Here is a 14,391-nt window from a genome sequence, read left to right on the forward strand (position 1 = left end):
CACAGAAAATGTGCTCAGTGTTACAGACCCAGGGACATCTGTAAAAGGAGGAGGAAGGAATTCCAGGTCCCCCGGAAATGAATGCAGTCGGCGTGCGGTCGGCACCTGAGGAGGAGCTGACCGATGGGAGAACGTGGCCGTCTCCTTAAGGGTAACGCACTAGAATTTTTAGTAGGTTTTCTTAGACTAAGTGGAATGAAATTCATGGCAATGACTCTAGAGGGTGCCTACTCTGGGGGTAGGATGGACAGTGTGGGTACTTAAAATTATTTTATCTGAAATGTGAAGTCCCAAATTCCTAACCCCTTTACAGTTCCATTATTCAATATCTAAAGTGCAAATTCTAGTTAAGATCAAGTTTTAAATTCATGCTTCAAGGCATCCCCTTTACTTCAAACATATAGAAATTATATATAAAACATAACACAAGAAAAAACAAACTGGCCTAGCCAGGCTCCAAACAAGGTAGTTTCTCCAGAGCAGGAGTGAGACAGAAGCACACGCGTGTGCCATGGCCTCCTGGCCTGTGGCAGGACGACAAACAGGAACGCTCCACAGACTGATGGGAGCCCAGGTACCAGCCCCACTCCTGAGACACGGCCAGCCCTGTGCACACTGGGGAGCTGCCCACCGGTGTCCTTCCACCACAGGTAGGAAACACTGCACCAAGGCCCCAACAAAATCCAAATCCAGGGAGAGAAAAGTGGGGAAAGAGAACGCTGGAGCGTTTTTCTCAACTAAAAATAAATCTGTAAATTAAAACTGCAAAATGCATATTTACATTGAATGCGAAGAAGGTAGACTGAGTAACGTGGTCTGAGAAATAATTCAAAATAAGTATGTTTATAGTCGCCGAAGAGATGAATGGACAATAACCAAATAACAATTAGAAATCATTTTATAAATTGCAATCAATGTGAAAGGATAAAAAGCAGAATATTGTTTGCTTGGATAAAACACACTTGAAGAAAGGACTAGTTCACAAGAATATAACATGATGGGATCACCCAAAATTCCAGTGACAGACAAACTGGTTTAAGAAATATGAAAGATCAGTTAAAATCCATGAATGATACCTGGAGAGTTTAAAAATTATACTGAATGGAATCCAGACCACAATACTAATGGCAATGCTGAAAAAACAGTATTTGAAAACCTAACGGACATCAGATTCCTCATCAGCTATGTTTGCTATCAGAAGGCAATGGAGGGGCGCCTGGGTGGCTCAGTCAGTTAAGCATCTGCCTTTGGCTCAGGTCGTGATCCCAGAGTCCTGGGAACGAGTCCCGAGTCGGGCTCCCTGCTCAGTGGGGAGTCTGCTTCTCCCTCTGCCTGCCACTCCCCTTGCTTGTGCTCTGTCTCTCTCACAAATAAATAAATAAATAAAATCTTAAAAAGAAAAGAAAGAAGGTGATGGAATAGTGCGTTCAGAGTGTCAACGTCAGGTGTACATATTTATGTCAAGCTGAACTATCATTTTGATGTGAGGGCAAAATGGAGGTATTTTCAGATACACAAAGACCAAGAGATATTATCACTTAATTTCAAAACCTTACTGGGACAAGTTATCATGAAAAATGTATTTCAGCAAGATGAGAAAACCTAGAAGAAATGAGACTCAAGAGAAAACCAGTGACCAGAATTTGACCAAAACCCCAAACAATGACCACAAGCTCTGGACAACAATGCTCTCCAAGCTCTGTGCACCTGTTGAGCTCTTGTTCTTGTCCAGGAGGAAATGATACAAAGTAACTTCAGATTTTTTTCAATAAAATTTATACCTAAGTATATAAGTTACAATATTAAGGGTAATAGTTACAATAAAATAGAAGTATAATCTTTAGCTTTCAGCCAACACTGGGAAAAATATTAAAAATCAACCTTGCAGAGACAGAAAAAGAAACAAAAAAATCAAAGTACCAGGATAAAAAATAGCAAAATTCATTTGTAAAAGTGAGTCTAAATTAAGTCAGTAGTCCAGAAAATGGTAAATGTGTGAGGTTGTCCAGGTGAAAGACAGTAGACTATCACCTGAATTAAGAAATTCAGGTGGAAGGACCGAAAGTAAGTAGCAGGGAAGGGGCTCCACGTCAGTGCAGAGAAGTGTAGGCTGGTTTAGTTCTGCTAATGTAGCAGAAGAACATCGCTGTAACTGCAAACCGTAAGGCAATAAGAAAATAATACACAGCAGGGTCCCTGGGAAGATGAGAAGCACAGACAACAGCAGATGGTGTCCGGGAGCACTGGAGGGAGAAGGGGGGCAGCAGAAACACAGGTGCATATTTTCCTTCACGTCAATTCTAAACGTACGGAGAGAATAGTGATGTTATAGGTTTGACCCAACAGCTGTGACACAGCAGACATTAAGTGGAATCCTGTAACAACAAACTCGTGATTATATATATGTTTTCCAGACACACATGGAAATTTCTTAAGAACTAATCAGGAAGTAGGTCACTATCCCAGGGCCTAGGTCATACGAATAACCATCTTTGGAAATAACTGATTAGAAGTCATGTGTTTTGGGGGAAAGAAAAGCAACTCATTGAGAAAAAAAGGAAACCAAAAAGGAAATTTTAAATAGTTAAAATTAAATTCAAACCAAAGTGCTTCATGTCAAAACCCATCGGCTGAAACTAAGCTGATACTTTGAGAGAAATTTATAGCTTCAAATGCAAACATGAAGAAAAACAGTCTGAAAATAAATCAGTGAAATATTCATCTCGAAGAGTGGAAGCATGTGAATGAATGATACTAAATGCAGAAGGAAGGAAACAAGAGGAGAAACAGCATCAATGGGAGTGGAGAGACTCCCGTGAGGACTAGCATTAGGTTAGTCCACGGAGCGAGGCCGTTAACAAGCAGTTCGCCGTATTTTACTTGGAATCTGACAAAGAAAACTAAGCTGTATTTGAGTCATGGTTCCAGGTGGTGACCTGGGCAGGATCTCAGGTCCCCTCATGACAAGTGGTGAGAAAAATGCCCCTCCAGTTAGGCCATCATGGAGTTAACTGGAAGAGTGCGCAAGGAGCCGTTAACAAAGTTCTCAGTCAGTGTTGGTTGGAACAAAATGAAGAACACCAGGGTTTAGTCACAGGGATTAAAATTCCAGCCTGGAGAATTAGCCAAATCGATGATCACACAAATCACCAAAAATGTGCTTCCTGGATCCTTGGATCTGTTGCAACACAGGGTTCCGTCTGCTCATCTCTGAACAGGAAGGTGTGTGGCTGCTGACCCTGTGTGGGCCAGGACCACTCTTCCTCTGTCAGGCATGAATCTGAAGCTCAGATGATCGATACACACTGGAACATGCACAGCAGCATTTATGAAGATGCTCCAGGGACACGGTGACCTGAGGGACAATCTGTGCCTGTAGGTACTTACACTGCACGACATAGTGTGGAAGCAGAAATTGTACAGACATTAGATAAAATGCATAATCTAAAAATCATGATTATAAGTGAAATTATAAAATATGTCATGGGATATAAAAAGGAAATCCTAGAAGTTTTAAGTTCATAGAAACAGGGAAGTTAAAGATAAGCATATGCGGATATGCTATGCAGGAGGGCTTCCTGGGGTATACTGCTGACTAGCGACTTAAGATTTCTTACTTCAAGAAGTATTTGCAGCTGCTTAAAATAAATAAAAGAAAATAAAATGGGAAACAATCAGCTCACACATCAACTAATGAGGAAATGAAGGAATCAGACTCATGGCTGAATTAGCATTAAAACAGCCGATACGATCTTGGAACGCAAGTTTCCACAAAGAAAGTCAGACTATAAGTAGTGAAGGTTGACAGGGTGGTTGGGCAACCATGTATGTGAGTTCATGAAGTGGTGACTCAAATCAAGAAGGTGTCACTTTTCCCCAACTTGGTCTATAAGCTTAATATGATTCTCAAATCTTCAGCATTTTTTCTTTTTTGATTTTGTACAGATAGACAAATTTCTTCTTAATTTTGCATAGGAAGGCCACAGAATAGTTGAATAGATGAAACAGTGTTGAAAAAGAGAGACCAAGCGGGAAGAATGACCCTCCTGCACACGGCGGGGTTCAAGAGGAAGGGGTGCGGCAGAGAGCTGGCTCGCAGACCGCCAGGCCAGAACAGCCACCTGAGGCCAGCACACACAGACTTGGCGGCTGACCCCTGATGAAGGTAGCAGGGCAGTCGGGGAGGGAGGACAGCCCCGCCAGCAACTGGGGAAGAACAGCGTTCGTCCCACTTGGCTGGGGGACATCGAGTATGGTCTGGACAACAGTACACACGCAGCCACCGTGGGGACACAGCAACCTCTGCACATGAGCGCTCAGTGCTCCTCCACTTGGAGTACAGGGCACTGCGTTCTGGCGCCCACTCCAGGTCCTAAGACCGCTGATGGGCACAGCGAGTCTTCAGAGGACTGCGTCGCATGGAGAAGCCAATCGTAGAAGGTTACACAGTGTGAATATAGAACATGCTTGACGACATGATGGAAATGGGAACAGATGACCGGCTGCCAGGAGTCAGGGGAGGCCTGGGGGGAGTGGGTGTGGGTGCAAAAGGGACCCGGGAGGGATCCTCGCAGTGACGGAATGTGCTGGATCTTGACTGTGCTGGTGGACGCACGTGTGATAATACAGCATAGACCTTGGTGCTGCGTGTACTCAGGCGCACGCGCGCACACACACACACGTGTGCAGGTCACGTGGGAAATGTGAACACTGTCGGCAGATGGCATCAACGGCCAGGTCCCGTATCGGCCCAGAAGTGTGGGCGTGTCTTACGCTGAAGGATGGACAGTAACGCTGTCTGCGTGTTTCTGAGCTGAAATGGAGGCTGTGCTCACAGCTCACCGCTCCTTGTATGAAAGGCAAGCGGTCCACCACGATCCAAGGTAACCAAGCTCCAACCCTGCGAAGGCTCACAGCGAGTGTGGTGAGCCTGTGCTCAGGGCAGAACCCCTGCAGGCAGCAGGTCCCTCCACCGGCACACCTGGAGCCGGCGCGTGCCCGGTGCCGCGGAAGGGAGCTTGCATCATGCGTCCAGGATTCCTCCCGGCCACATCAGCACAATGTGGGGAGCATGTGGGAGGGCCGCTCGGGGGGCCGGACAGGACAGGGAGAGTCTACCCCGGGCGGCATCTGATGTCCGATGGCGGTTCTAGCTGCTGCCTGAGAGGTCGAGTCAACCAGCGCCCGACAGTGGCCTGTGCTGAATGGGGTGCATGTGCCAGAAGCGTCTTGGAATATTATCCAGAAAGAAATCCAAAGACTGTGCTGCTGGAATGTGGACTCATTTGTGACGCACACCACACCCAGACCATGGCACTTGCCTCTATGACAGCCCTTTACCGCGGGGCTGGGAACCGTCCAGCAGAACAGCACTCGTGTGAACAGCCCTGCGCTCAGAGGTTCCGTGGCCAGGGCAACCGAGGCGGATGCCACCCGCAGGCAGGCTCCCTGGGTCCCCGATGATGCCCGAGCCAGGCTCACAGGCTGCCTTGATCCCGGAGGCTCAGAGGACACGGCCTGATCACAGGCCAGCCACGTGCTGGCCCCGTTCAGGAGGCCTCAGGCCCTGTCCCCCTAGAGCAGGCAGGCCAGGATGACAGCCTGGCCCTGAGGACACCCCAGTCCCTCTTGGCTCCAGGCACAGCAGGAACGCTCGCTCAGCAGTTGGCACCTGCCCACACCAGCTCCCTGCTTGGCAGGACCGAGGCTGTCGCAGGAGAGGATGGCGCTCTCGTCCGCGGGGGATGTGCGGAGATTCACGCTGCTGCCAGACTTGGAAAACAAAGACTTTTGTTTCCTGAAATCCCGATGTGGCCTGTGTGGGAAAACAGTGGCAGGCCTGAAAGGGAGCTGCCGTTGCAGGTGAGTTCCAGTCCAGCAGGGCCGGCGGCCGTCCGCGCCCGAGCACACCCATCTCAAGACCACCATGTGCTGCCTCGTCTGACCTTGGGTCACCCCAGCGTCACTCAGCAGGACCCCGTCTCCCGCCAGCCCACGGCCTCGAGGGCCTCATGCAAACAGCATCTCCCGGGGTGAGCCTCGTGAGCTGGAGGCTGGGGGAGAAACCCCCCCCAAGGCCCGGGGGGCGGCCCCCCACGCCTCCCGTTGTCCACAGCTCTCACAGAAGCGTCTCTCGGCCAGGTGAAAATGGGCTGCACGCTGCCATCCCTGAAACGCAGGAAAGGCTGGAGGTCAGAGGCGGGCAGCTCCTCTGTCTGTGCGGACGGTGGACACCACAGTGGGCCTCCTGCACCCTCATCCGCTGAGGTCTTTCTTGCCTGTCCCCTGGGTGCCATGGAAAGGCCCCCAGCTGCCCCGTGCAGGCAGGCCAGGCCAGGTGGTGCATGTAATCTGCACAGAGCAGGACGCTCACAGAGACCCTGCTTCACATGTTCTGGGGACCAGAATTATGGCCCCTGTGCCACGGGGTTCCATGGGCCCCAGAATTTCTGCCAGGAAGTCTCCAGCCTGAACCCGCCAGCGGAAGCACTGGGGTGGGAGACGGAAGGCGGCAGAGAGAGAAGCCCTGGTTGCTCCTGCAACTTGGCAAGCAAGTATGTGTGCATGGCAACCATGTGATCACACTCACTTTGGTGCAGCGGGAGCTGAAATCCCCACTGGTTCACAGAGATACCTGCATCTTGTTGCATCTTGCAGACCACACCCACCACATCCACCTGCAGGTGGAGGCAGAGTGGCCCAGCCGGGCTCGAGCTTATCTTGGACCGGCGTCCCCAGAATCCCCAGCATCCCCAGCGTCCCCAGCGTCCCCAGAATCCCCAGCGTCCCCAGCGTTCCCAGTGTCCCCAGAAGCTCCAGTGTCCCCAGCATCCCCAGCAACCCCAGAATCCCCAGCATCCCCAGAATCCCCAGCGTCCCCAGCGTCCCCAGAATCCCCAGCATCCCGTGTCCCCAGCATCCCCAGAATCCCCAGCGTCCCCAGTGTTCCCAGTGTCCCCGGCGTCCCCAGTCCCCAGCATCCCCAGAATCCCCAGCATCCCCAGCGTCCCCAGCATCCCCAGCGTCCCCAGCACAACAGACCCAGACAAGCAAACCACACGCTGGTGAAGACAAGCAGTTGTCATTCGAAGCCTCTGAATTCTGGGATGGTTGCTTATGTTTCCTTTTTCCTAGCAATACTGACCAACACCTACTCCCAACACACGCAACAGAGAGCAACTGTGCCAGGTACTATGCCAAGATAAACAGCACTCTTTATGCCACAAATCCAACCATCAGCAAAATACAAGGAGAAAGAAGTTATTGCTCAAAGACATTTAACAAAAATGAAAGTAGCCAACACAAGAAAATGCAGTGAGCTTTCTGACAAGCAGCCAAAGTACACGAAGACGGGTGAAGACAGACTTTCCTTGGGGGCTGTAACATACACTGGATATTCTACTTGGTGAATTTGAACTAACGGGGTCTCACCTGGCCCTTTATCTCACCAGGTCCTGTTGGGTAATTATTGAGGATGCACAGGTAAAATGAAGTTAGGATTCTGAGGTCGTCTGATCAGTGACCACCAGAAGCCTTAACACAGCCCTGCCTGGTGGACACAAGCTGGAGAATCACCGCTCGCAGCCACGCCCAGCAAGCTGGCCAAGGAGGTGAGTCAACGGAGCAGCACCCTCCATGTGCTTGGGTCTGGGATCCAGTTATTCCAGAAGGTTCTCTGTAAACAAGGTAGACCTAAGCAGCCTGACACTTGCCCACAACTAAACCCATGGACAGCCAGCCAGATACTCAGCAGTACCAGGACCTGAGGGGCAGGGGATGGACGAGTGAGTGTGGAGTCCCACTGACGGAGAGAGAGATGGTGGCATGAGCACGTGGCACGTACAGAGGAGAAGGGGACAGGGACGTGGCTGGGCTCTCCCTCACTGCGGGCAGGATCCGGGCCTCTTAAGGACCCTGGCTGTATGAATACAGGAGACCACAGGACAAGACCCTAAACACTTGTCCCATTCAAAGTCCCATCACTACGACTGAAGTCTGACACAGGCCCTAGGACACGGCCCGTCCACACTGCACTCTGTTGCCTCTGCTGGCAGGACAAACTCCCAAATGTTTAGTGGCTCAAACCAACACCAGGTTAGCATCCTACAGTTCTGTGGGTCAGAAGTCCCAAGTGGGTCCCACTGGGCTAAGTGTTAGCAGGGCCGTGTTCCCACGTCTAGGCTGACCACAGTCGTTGGCCCACGGCCCCTTCCCCACCTGTGAAGCCCACATCCCATCTTTCTCTTCTGCCCACCTCCCCAGGACACGTGATTAGACCAGGCCCACCTGTATAACTCAGGACTGTCTCCATTGCAAGCTCAGGTGATTGGCAGCCCTAATCCATCTGTCTCAATTCCCCATTACCATGAAAGTAACATACTCATGGATTCTTGGAGGGCAGCGAAGAACTTAGTGGGCAGCAGCAGCTAGTCGGTACTTGAACTGTGTCTTTTATGGGTTCAGAACATTGTCAGGGCTCCCTGACCCACCATGAACTGCCCACCTCTCATCACACGTGGCAAGCAAACAACATCTGACAGGTCTACCTCCACTGTGTCCTTGAAAAAGACCCTGTGGCCGGGCCATGCACACAGCCCCCGGGATGCAGGGGCGGGCTGGGAATGCTGGGCTGTCCCGTTAGTGAGCTTCTCCAGCCTCCAGAGTGTTGGAGTGCAGAGGCTAATTCATGGGCTCCCAGCCACAAGGTGAGGAAGACTCAGGGGCTGTGCAAGCAGCTGGCCCATGGTAACTTCCCGGAAAGCAAGAACCGTTCAGATCAAGGGCCCTGAGTTGCAGGACATCTCAGTGCAGACATTGCAGCACCAGGGGGAGCCTCACCCATCCGCTGCGTAAACACTTCTGGGAAGAACGGGACTCTTTCCAGCTCCCGAGAGCGTCCCCCGACATACAGCCTGTCATCCACCCCCTCACTAATGCTCCTTTTTTTGAGAGGAAGATGAGAGAGTTTGACTTGGAAGAGGAAAATGTAAGCTTAACCACGTTAGCTGCAAGTTTTCAAGTGCACGCGGCTTGCTCACATTTTCAATGTGTGCTGTAATTTCCTGGGCCGGCCCCATATTCCCACAAGCCATTCCCAATCAAACTCTGGTCATTAACACACCCTTTCGCCATGAGTTGAAACCTTTGTCAATCAGCTCTGCCCCTGCACAAGACTCCAGCCAATAAGCCATAAAATAAAAAGCCAAACCATCTATTTTTAATTCTGTCCCTGGCACAGCACTGCGCTCCTATGTACTAAAAAGGAAGGTCTGCTCATAAGGGGGACAAAATTCTGGTTCAAAAAGGTAGTAATAGGTTAAAAGCACGCTGAAAACTAGAGGTTTTCGGGGAAGTGTACTGACGTGTAAAATTTACTTTGAAATGCATCCCAAATTGGATGGATTGCTGAGTGGACAGAGGCAAGATGAGTGGACAGTTGTGTGATAAAGCAAGAGTGGTAAGACATTAATGGTAGAAATCTAAATAATGGAAATTCCTCTGTTTACTGCAAAACTCGTCCAACTGCGTTGTGCAGCAGAATATTGCCATAGTGATTCTGGGAAGCGCGGCACACCTCTTTCTTAGATGAAGGCATCATGTCTCGCAAGCTACATTATTTCAAGGCTTTTATGAATATCAATCATTTTAGGCAGTAGAGCGTTTTCTACAAAGGAAGTGAAACCTTATACTCTTTGTATAATCTGCCAAAGATCCTTACATGACATCTGTCAGGGAACACAGGACTCCTGGGCTCTCCTCCTGCCTGTGGATCATGAGGGGCACGTGGCCTTCCTTGTGATCGCGGCCGGCTACAGCTGAGCAAATCCCCCTTGGCAGAAGCCCAGACTGCCCAAAGATGGACCAGCCTCGATACTGCTGGTTAAGTTACTGTAGAGTATTCCTAAGGTCCTGGCAAGCTCCAGCCAGCTGAAAATCACCTGCTCATTGTCAGGACAAACTTCAGTTCATGGACACAGGCAGAGACAGGGAAGAAAAGCTGCCTTTGGGAGTGTCTCCCTGCTTTGCCGGCTGCCACCCGTATTAAGCCCTGCAGCCACTATCCGTGCTGCTCCTCCCACAGGCAGGCAGGCACACCAACACCACCACGGCACAGACGCAACCGTTCTCCCTTTCCGTTCACAAGGAAACAAGACTCAGATGGTTTGCGTACTGTGTTGCAGGTGGGCCTGTTGCCAGCAGAGCCGGGATCAGACTCGAGTGCACGGAAGCAGGCCCTAGCCCAGGGGCAGCCCCAGACAGCAGCAATCACCACCCCTTGTGGTTTGTTAGAAAGCAGAGTTTCTGGACCACCCAGACCTACCCAGTTAGAGCCTGTGTCTTCAAAGGAACCCCGGAGCTTCAGCGGGACACAGACAGCTGAGAAGCATCCAGTTCCCTCAACCGCTATACCAGTGGTTCTCAGTTTTTCTCGTGATCAGAATCATCTGGAAGGCCAGTTAAAATACGGATTGCTGGGCCTTACCCCCCAGACTTTTGTATCCAGTAGGACTGGGTGGAGGACCCGAGAATCTGCATTCCTAACAAGTTCCCAAGTGATGCTGGTGCTGCTGGTCCAGGGACCACACTTTGAGAAACACTCACTTTCCTAGCCTGCCTCCAAACCCTCCCTCAGGTGCTGTATCTATCGGAATATATATGCTAGCTAACATCTTCTAAGCTGGTAAACTCATAATCTTCCAGACATTAACTCTACGGTACACATTTAAGTTTTTACAACATTTTTCTGTTTCCAGTGGAATTGGGATTTCTCAGCAAATGCATAGTATTTTATCTGAGCTAAAAACTGAAGTGCCCCAACTGTACAAGCTACACTTGGAGGGGGTCCAAGCACTAATTTCTCCATGTTCTCCAGTTTAATCATGTCTTCCCTTTGATGGTAGGAAATGGGCACACATCACGGTCATTTGAAATTTCCAGGGAGACAATAATCAGGAGATGTGCAATAATCATATACCATTAAAATACTCTGCCTTATATAACAAATATTGTGCAACTGTGAATTCTAATCCATTTGCGTGCTAATAGAACTTGAAGTGATCCAAAGACTAAACAAAAAGACAATCTTGAAAGCAGCAAGACATAAGCAATTCATTGTGTACAAATGATCATAAATAAGATTAACATTTGGATTTCTCATCCGAAACCATGGAGTTCAAAAGGCAGCAGGGTGTCATATACAAAGTGCTGAAAGAAAAAAAAAAAAGATCTTTCAGTCAATCATTCTATATCCAGCAAAACTATCTTTTGAAAATATAGGAAAAATTAAGACATCCCCAGATAAACATTAAGAAGGTGTGTTGCTAGCAGACCTTCCCTACCACCAATGCTGGAGGGAGCCCTTCAGGATGAATGGAAAGAAACCAGGTAATAACTCAAGTCCATATGAAGAACACCAGCAAAGGTAACTAAATAGGTAAATATGAAGGATAGCATAAATGAACTTTTGTTGGTAGCTCCTTTTATTTTCAATCTGATCTAAAAGATAGATGCATAAAGCAATAATTATAAATAATAACTATACATCCATGTTGATGGGCAAACAATGCATAAAAGAAAGAGAAGACACAAGTTACTAAAATCAGGAGTGAGACATTATGACTGACTTTAAGGAAATAAAAAGATCATAAGCGACAGCACAAACCATGGTGTCCCAGCAAATCAGATAGCCTACATGAAATGGACACATTCATGTAAACATACAAACTACCAAAACTGACTCAAGAAGAAATAGATCTATAACAGTTAAGAAGATTGAGTCAGTGATGATGATGATGGTGATGATAATTAAAACCTCCAACAAAGAAACACTCAGGACTGGATATCTTTACTGCTGAATTCTGCTGACAATATAAAGAAGGATTTATACCAGTAATTATTAAATTTTCCACACAACAGATGAGGAAAGAACACTTCAGAACTCATTCTGTGAGACCAGTATTTCCCTGATACAAAAGCCAGGCAATGATACGATGGGGAAAGAAATTTACAGAACAATATCCCCTACAGATACAGATGCAAAAATCCTCAACAAAATACAGAAGAACTGAATGCAGCAACATATAAAAAGCTTATACACTATGATTAAGTGGGATTTATCCCAGAAATTCAAGGTTAGTAGGCCACACAAAAATCAATTCATGCAATAAACCATAACAATGGAATAAAAAACATATGATTATCTCAACAGATACAAAAAAAAATTTGAAAATATGCAACATCCTTTGATGATAATAAAAACACTTAACAGACTAGGCACAGAGGAGACTTTCCTCTACCATTTATGAAAAAACCACAGCGAAGGTCACACTTAATGGTGAAAAACTGAAAACTTTCCCTTAAGATCTGGAATATGATGAGGATATCTGCTTTCATAACTTCCATAAAACATTGTACTAGAGGTTCCAGCCAGAGCAATTAGACAAGAAGAAGAAATAAAAGCCATCTAAAATGGAAAGGAAGAAATAAAACTATCTCTATTTGCATATGACATGATCTTACATATTGAAAGTTAAAAAAATCCATTAAAAATAACTATTATAACTAATAAGCTAGTTCAGCTAGGTTGTGGAATACAAGATAAACATACAAAAGTTAATTGCATGTCTATACACTAGCAGTGAACATTCTCAAATTAAATTAAGAAAATAATTTCATTTACAGTAGCATCAAAAAGAGTAAAATACTCAGGAATTAATTTAGCAAAATATATGCACGACTTTTACAATGAAAATTATGAAACGTTGTGAGAAATTAAATAAGATCTACATAAACAAAAAGACATCCCATATTCATAAAATGGAAAACAATATTGTTATAATGGCAATACCCCCCAAATTCAATTATAGGTTCAGTGTAATCCCTATCAAAATTTTTGTACGTACAAAAAGACAATCTGAACCTAAAACTCACATGGAAATGCACGAGACCCTGAACAGCCGAAACAATCTTGAAGAAAAACAAAGCTGGAAGACTCACACCTCCCACTTTCCACACTGACTACAAAGCTACATTAGCCAAGACAGCATGGCAGTGTCATAAGGACAGACATAAAAAACAATGGAGTAGAGCTGAGAGTCCAGAAATACACCTATAATCCATGGTCAACTGACCTCTAACAAGGGTTCCAAGACTATTCAGTGAAGGAAAAGAATCATTCTTTCAACAAATGGTATAAAATAACTGCATATCCACAGGCAAAAAAAAGGGGAGGGAGGGATTTGGACCCCTACCTTCCATCCTATGGAAAATTAACTCTCCTGTGCTAAGGGATGCCATAAAAAAAGTAAAAAGACCATCCACAGGATGAGAGAAAACAGTTGCCAGTCACATATCTGATGAGGGTCTAACATCCAGAACATATAAAGAACTATGAAAACTAAATAATAAATGTCAAATAACTCAATTAACAATGGGCAGAGTATTTCAATAGAGTTTCTCTAAAAGATTTGAATAGAATTTCTCCAAAGAAGACACAGAGACATAGAAATGGCCAACAAGTACACAAGAAGATATTCACTTACTAATCATTAGGGAAATGCAAATCGAAACCACAAGATGCCACTTCACACCCACTAGAATAGCTATAATAAAAAAAATCAAAAATAAGTGCTGGCAAAGATGTGGAGAAATCAGGACCCTTACACATTGCTAATGGGAATCTAAAATACTGCAGCCACCATATAATTTTGGCAGCTTCTCAAATAGTTAAAAATAGAATTACCATATGACCCAGAAATTCCACTCCTAGGTCTATACACAAGAGAACTGAAAGATATGTTTAGACAAAAAAATGTGCCTGAATCTTCACAGTCAACATTATCTACTGTAGCCAAAAAGTGGAAACAATCCAAAAAGTCATCAACAAAATGTGGGCTATCCATACTATGAAATCATCCTCAGCCACAAAAAGAAATGAAGTGCAGATACATAGTACAACATGGATGAGCCTTGAAAACATTACGCTACAGATACTAGACACAAAGGACATTATCGTAAGATTCCACTTCTATGACATATGCAAAACAGGCAAATCCAAAGACACAGAAGGAAGATCAGTGATTGCCAGGGGTCTGGGATGTGGGAATTGGGACCAACTGCTAATAGGAACAGAGGTACCTGGGTGGCTCAGTCGGTTCAGCGTCTGACTTGATTTCAGCTCAGGTCATGTTCTCAGGGTCCCGGGATCGAGCCCTGCGTCAGGCTCTAGGCTGAGCATGGAGTCTGCTTCTCCCTCTGTCCCTGCCCTTCCCCCCACTCACTCGCTCTATCTCTAAAATAAATGAATAAAATTTAAAAAAAATTAAAATCAGCAACACGGAGAAAAAATAGACTCATCTTTAGAAATTCCTTTTTTAAATTTTATTATGTTAT

The 14,391-nt window shown here is 46.5% G+C and overlaps 1 protein-coding gene across 1 annotated transcript in view; it reads right to left on the minus strand.

Annotated features, from left to right (window-relative positions):
* Window positions 1–3,396: 3,396 nt before the first annotated feature.
* WDR27 (WD repeat domain 27) overlaps window positions 3,397–14,391 on the minus strand; it is a 79,877-nt gene continuing 68,882 nt past the window's right edge. Inside the window, 1 exon segment of the mRNA XM_081829390.1 lies at window positions 3,397–5,815. Within this exon segment, the coding sequence (XP_081685516.1) occupies window positions 5,522–5,815 (294 nt within the window). The 3' untranslated portion in view covers window positions 3,397–5,521.

The sequence above is a fragment of the Leptonychotes weddellii genome, chromosome 8, assembly GCF_054177405.1.
Source record: "Leptonychotes weddellii isolate Sample4059 chromosome 8, ASM5417740v2, whole genome shotgun sequence".
In the NCBI taxonomy this organism is placed as follows: Eukaryota; Metazoa; Chordata; class Mammalia; order Carnivora; family Phocidae; genus Leptonychotes; species Leptonychotes weddellii.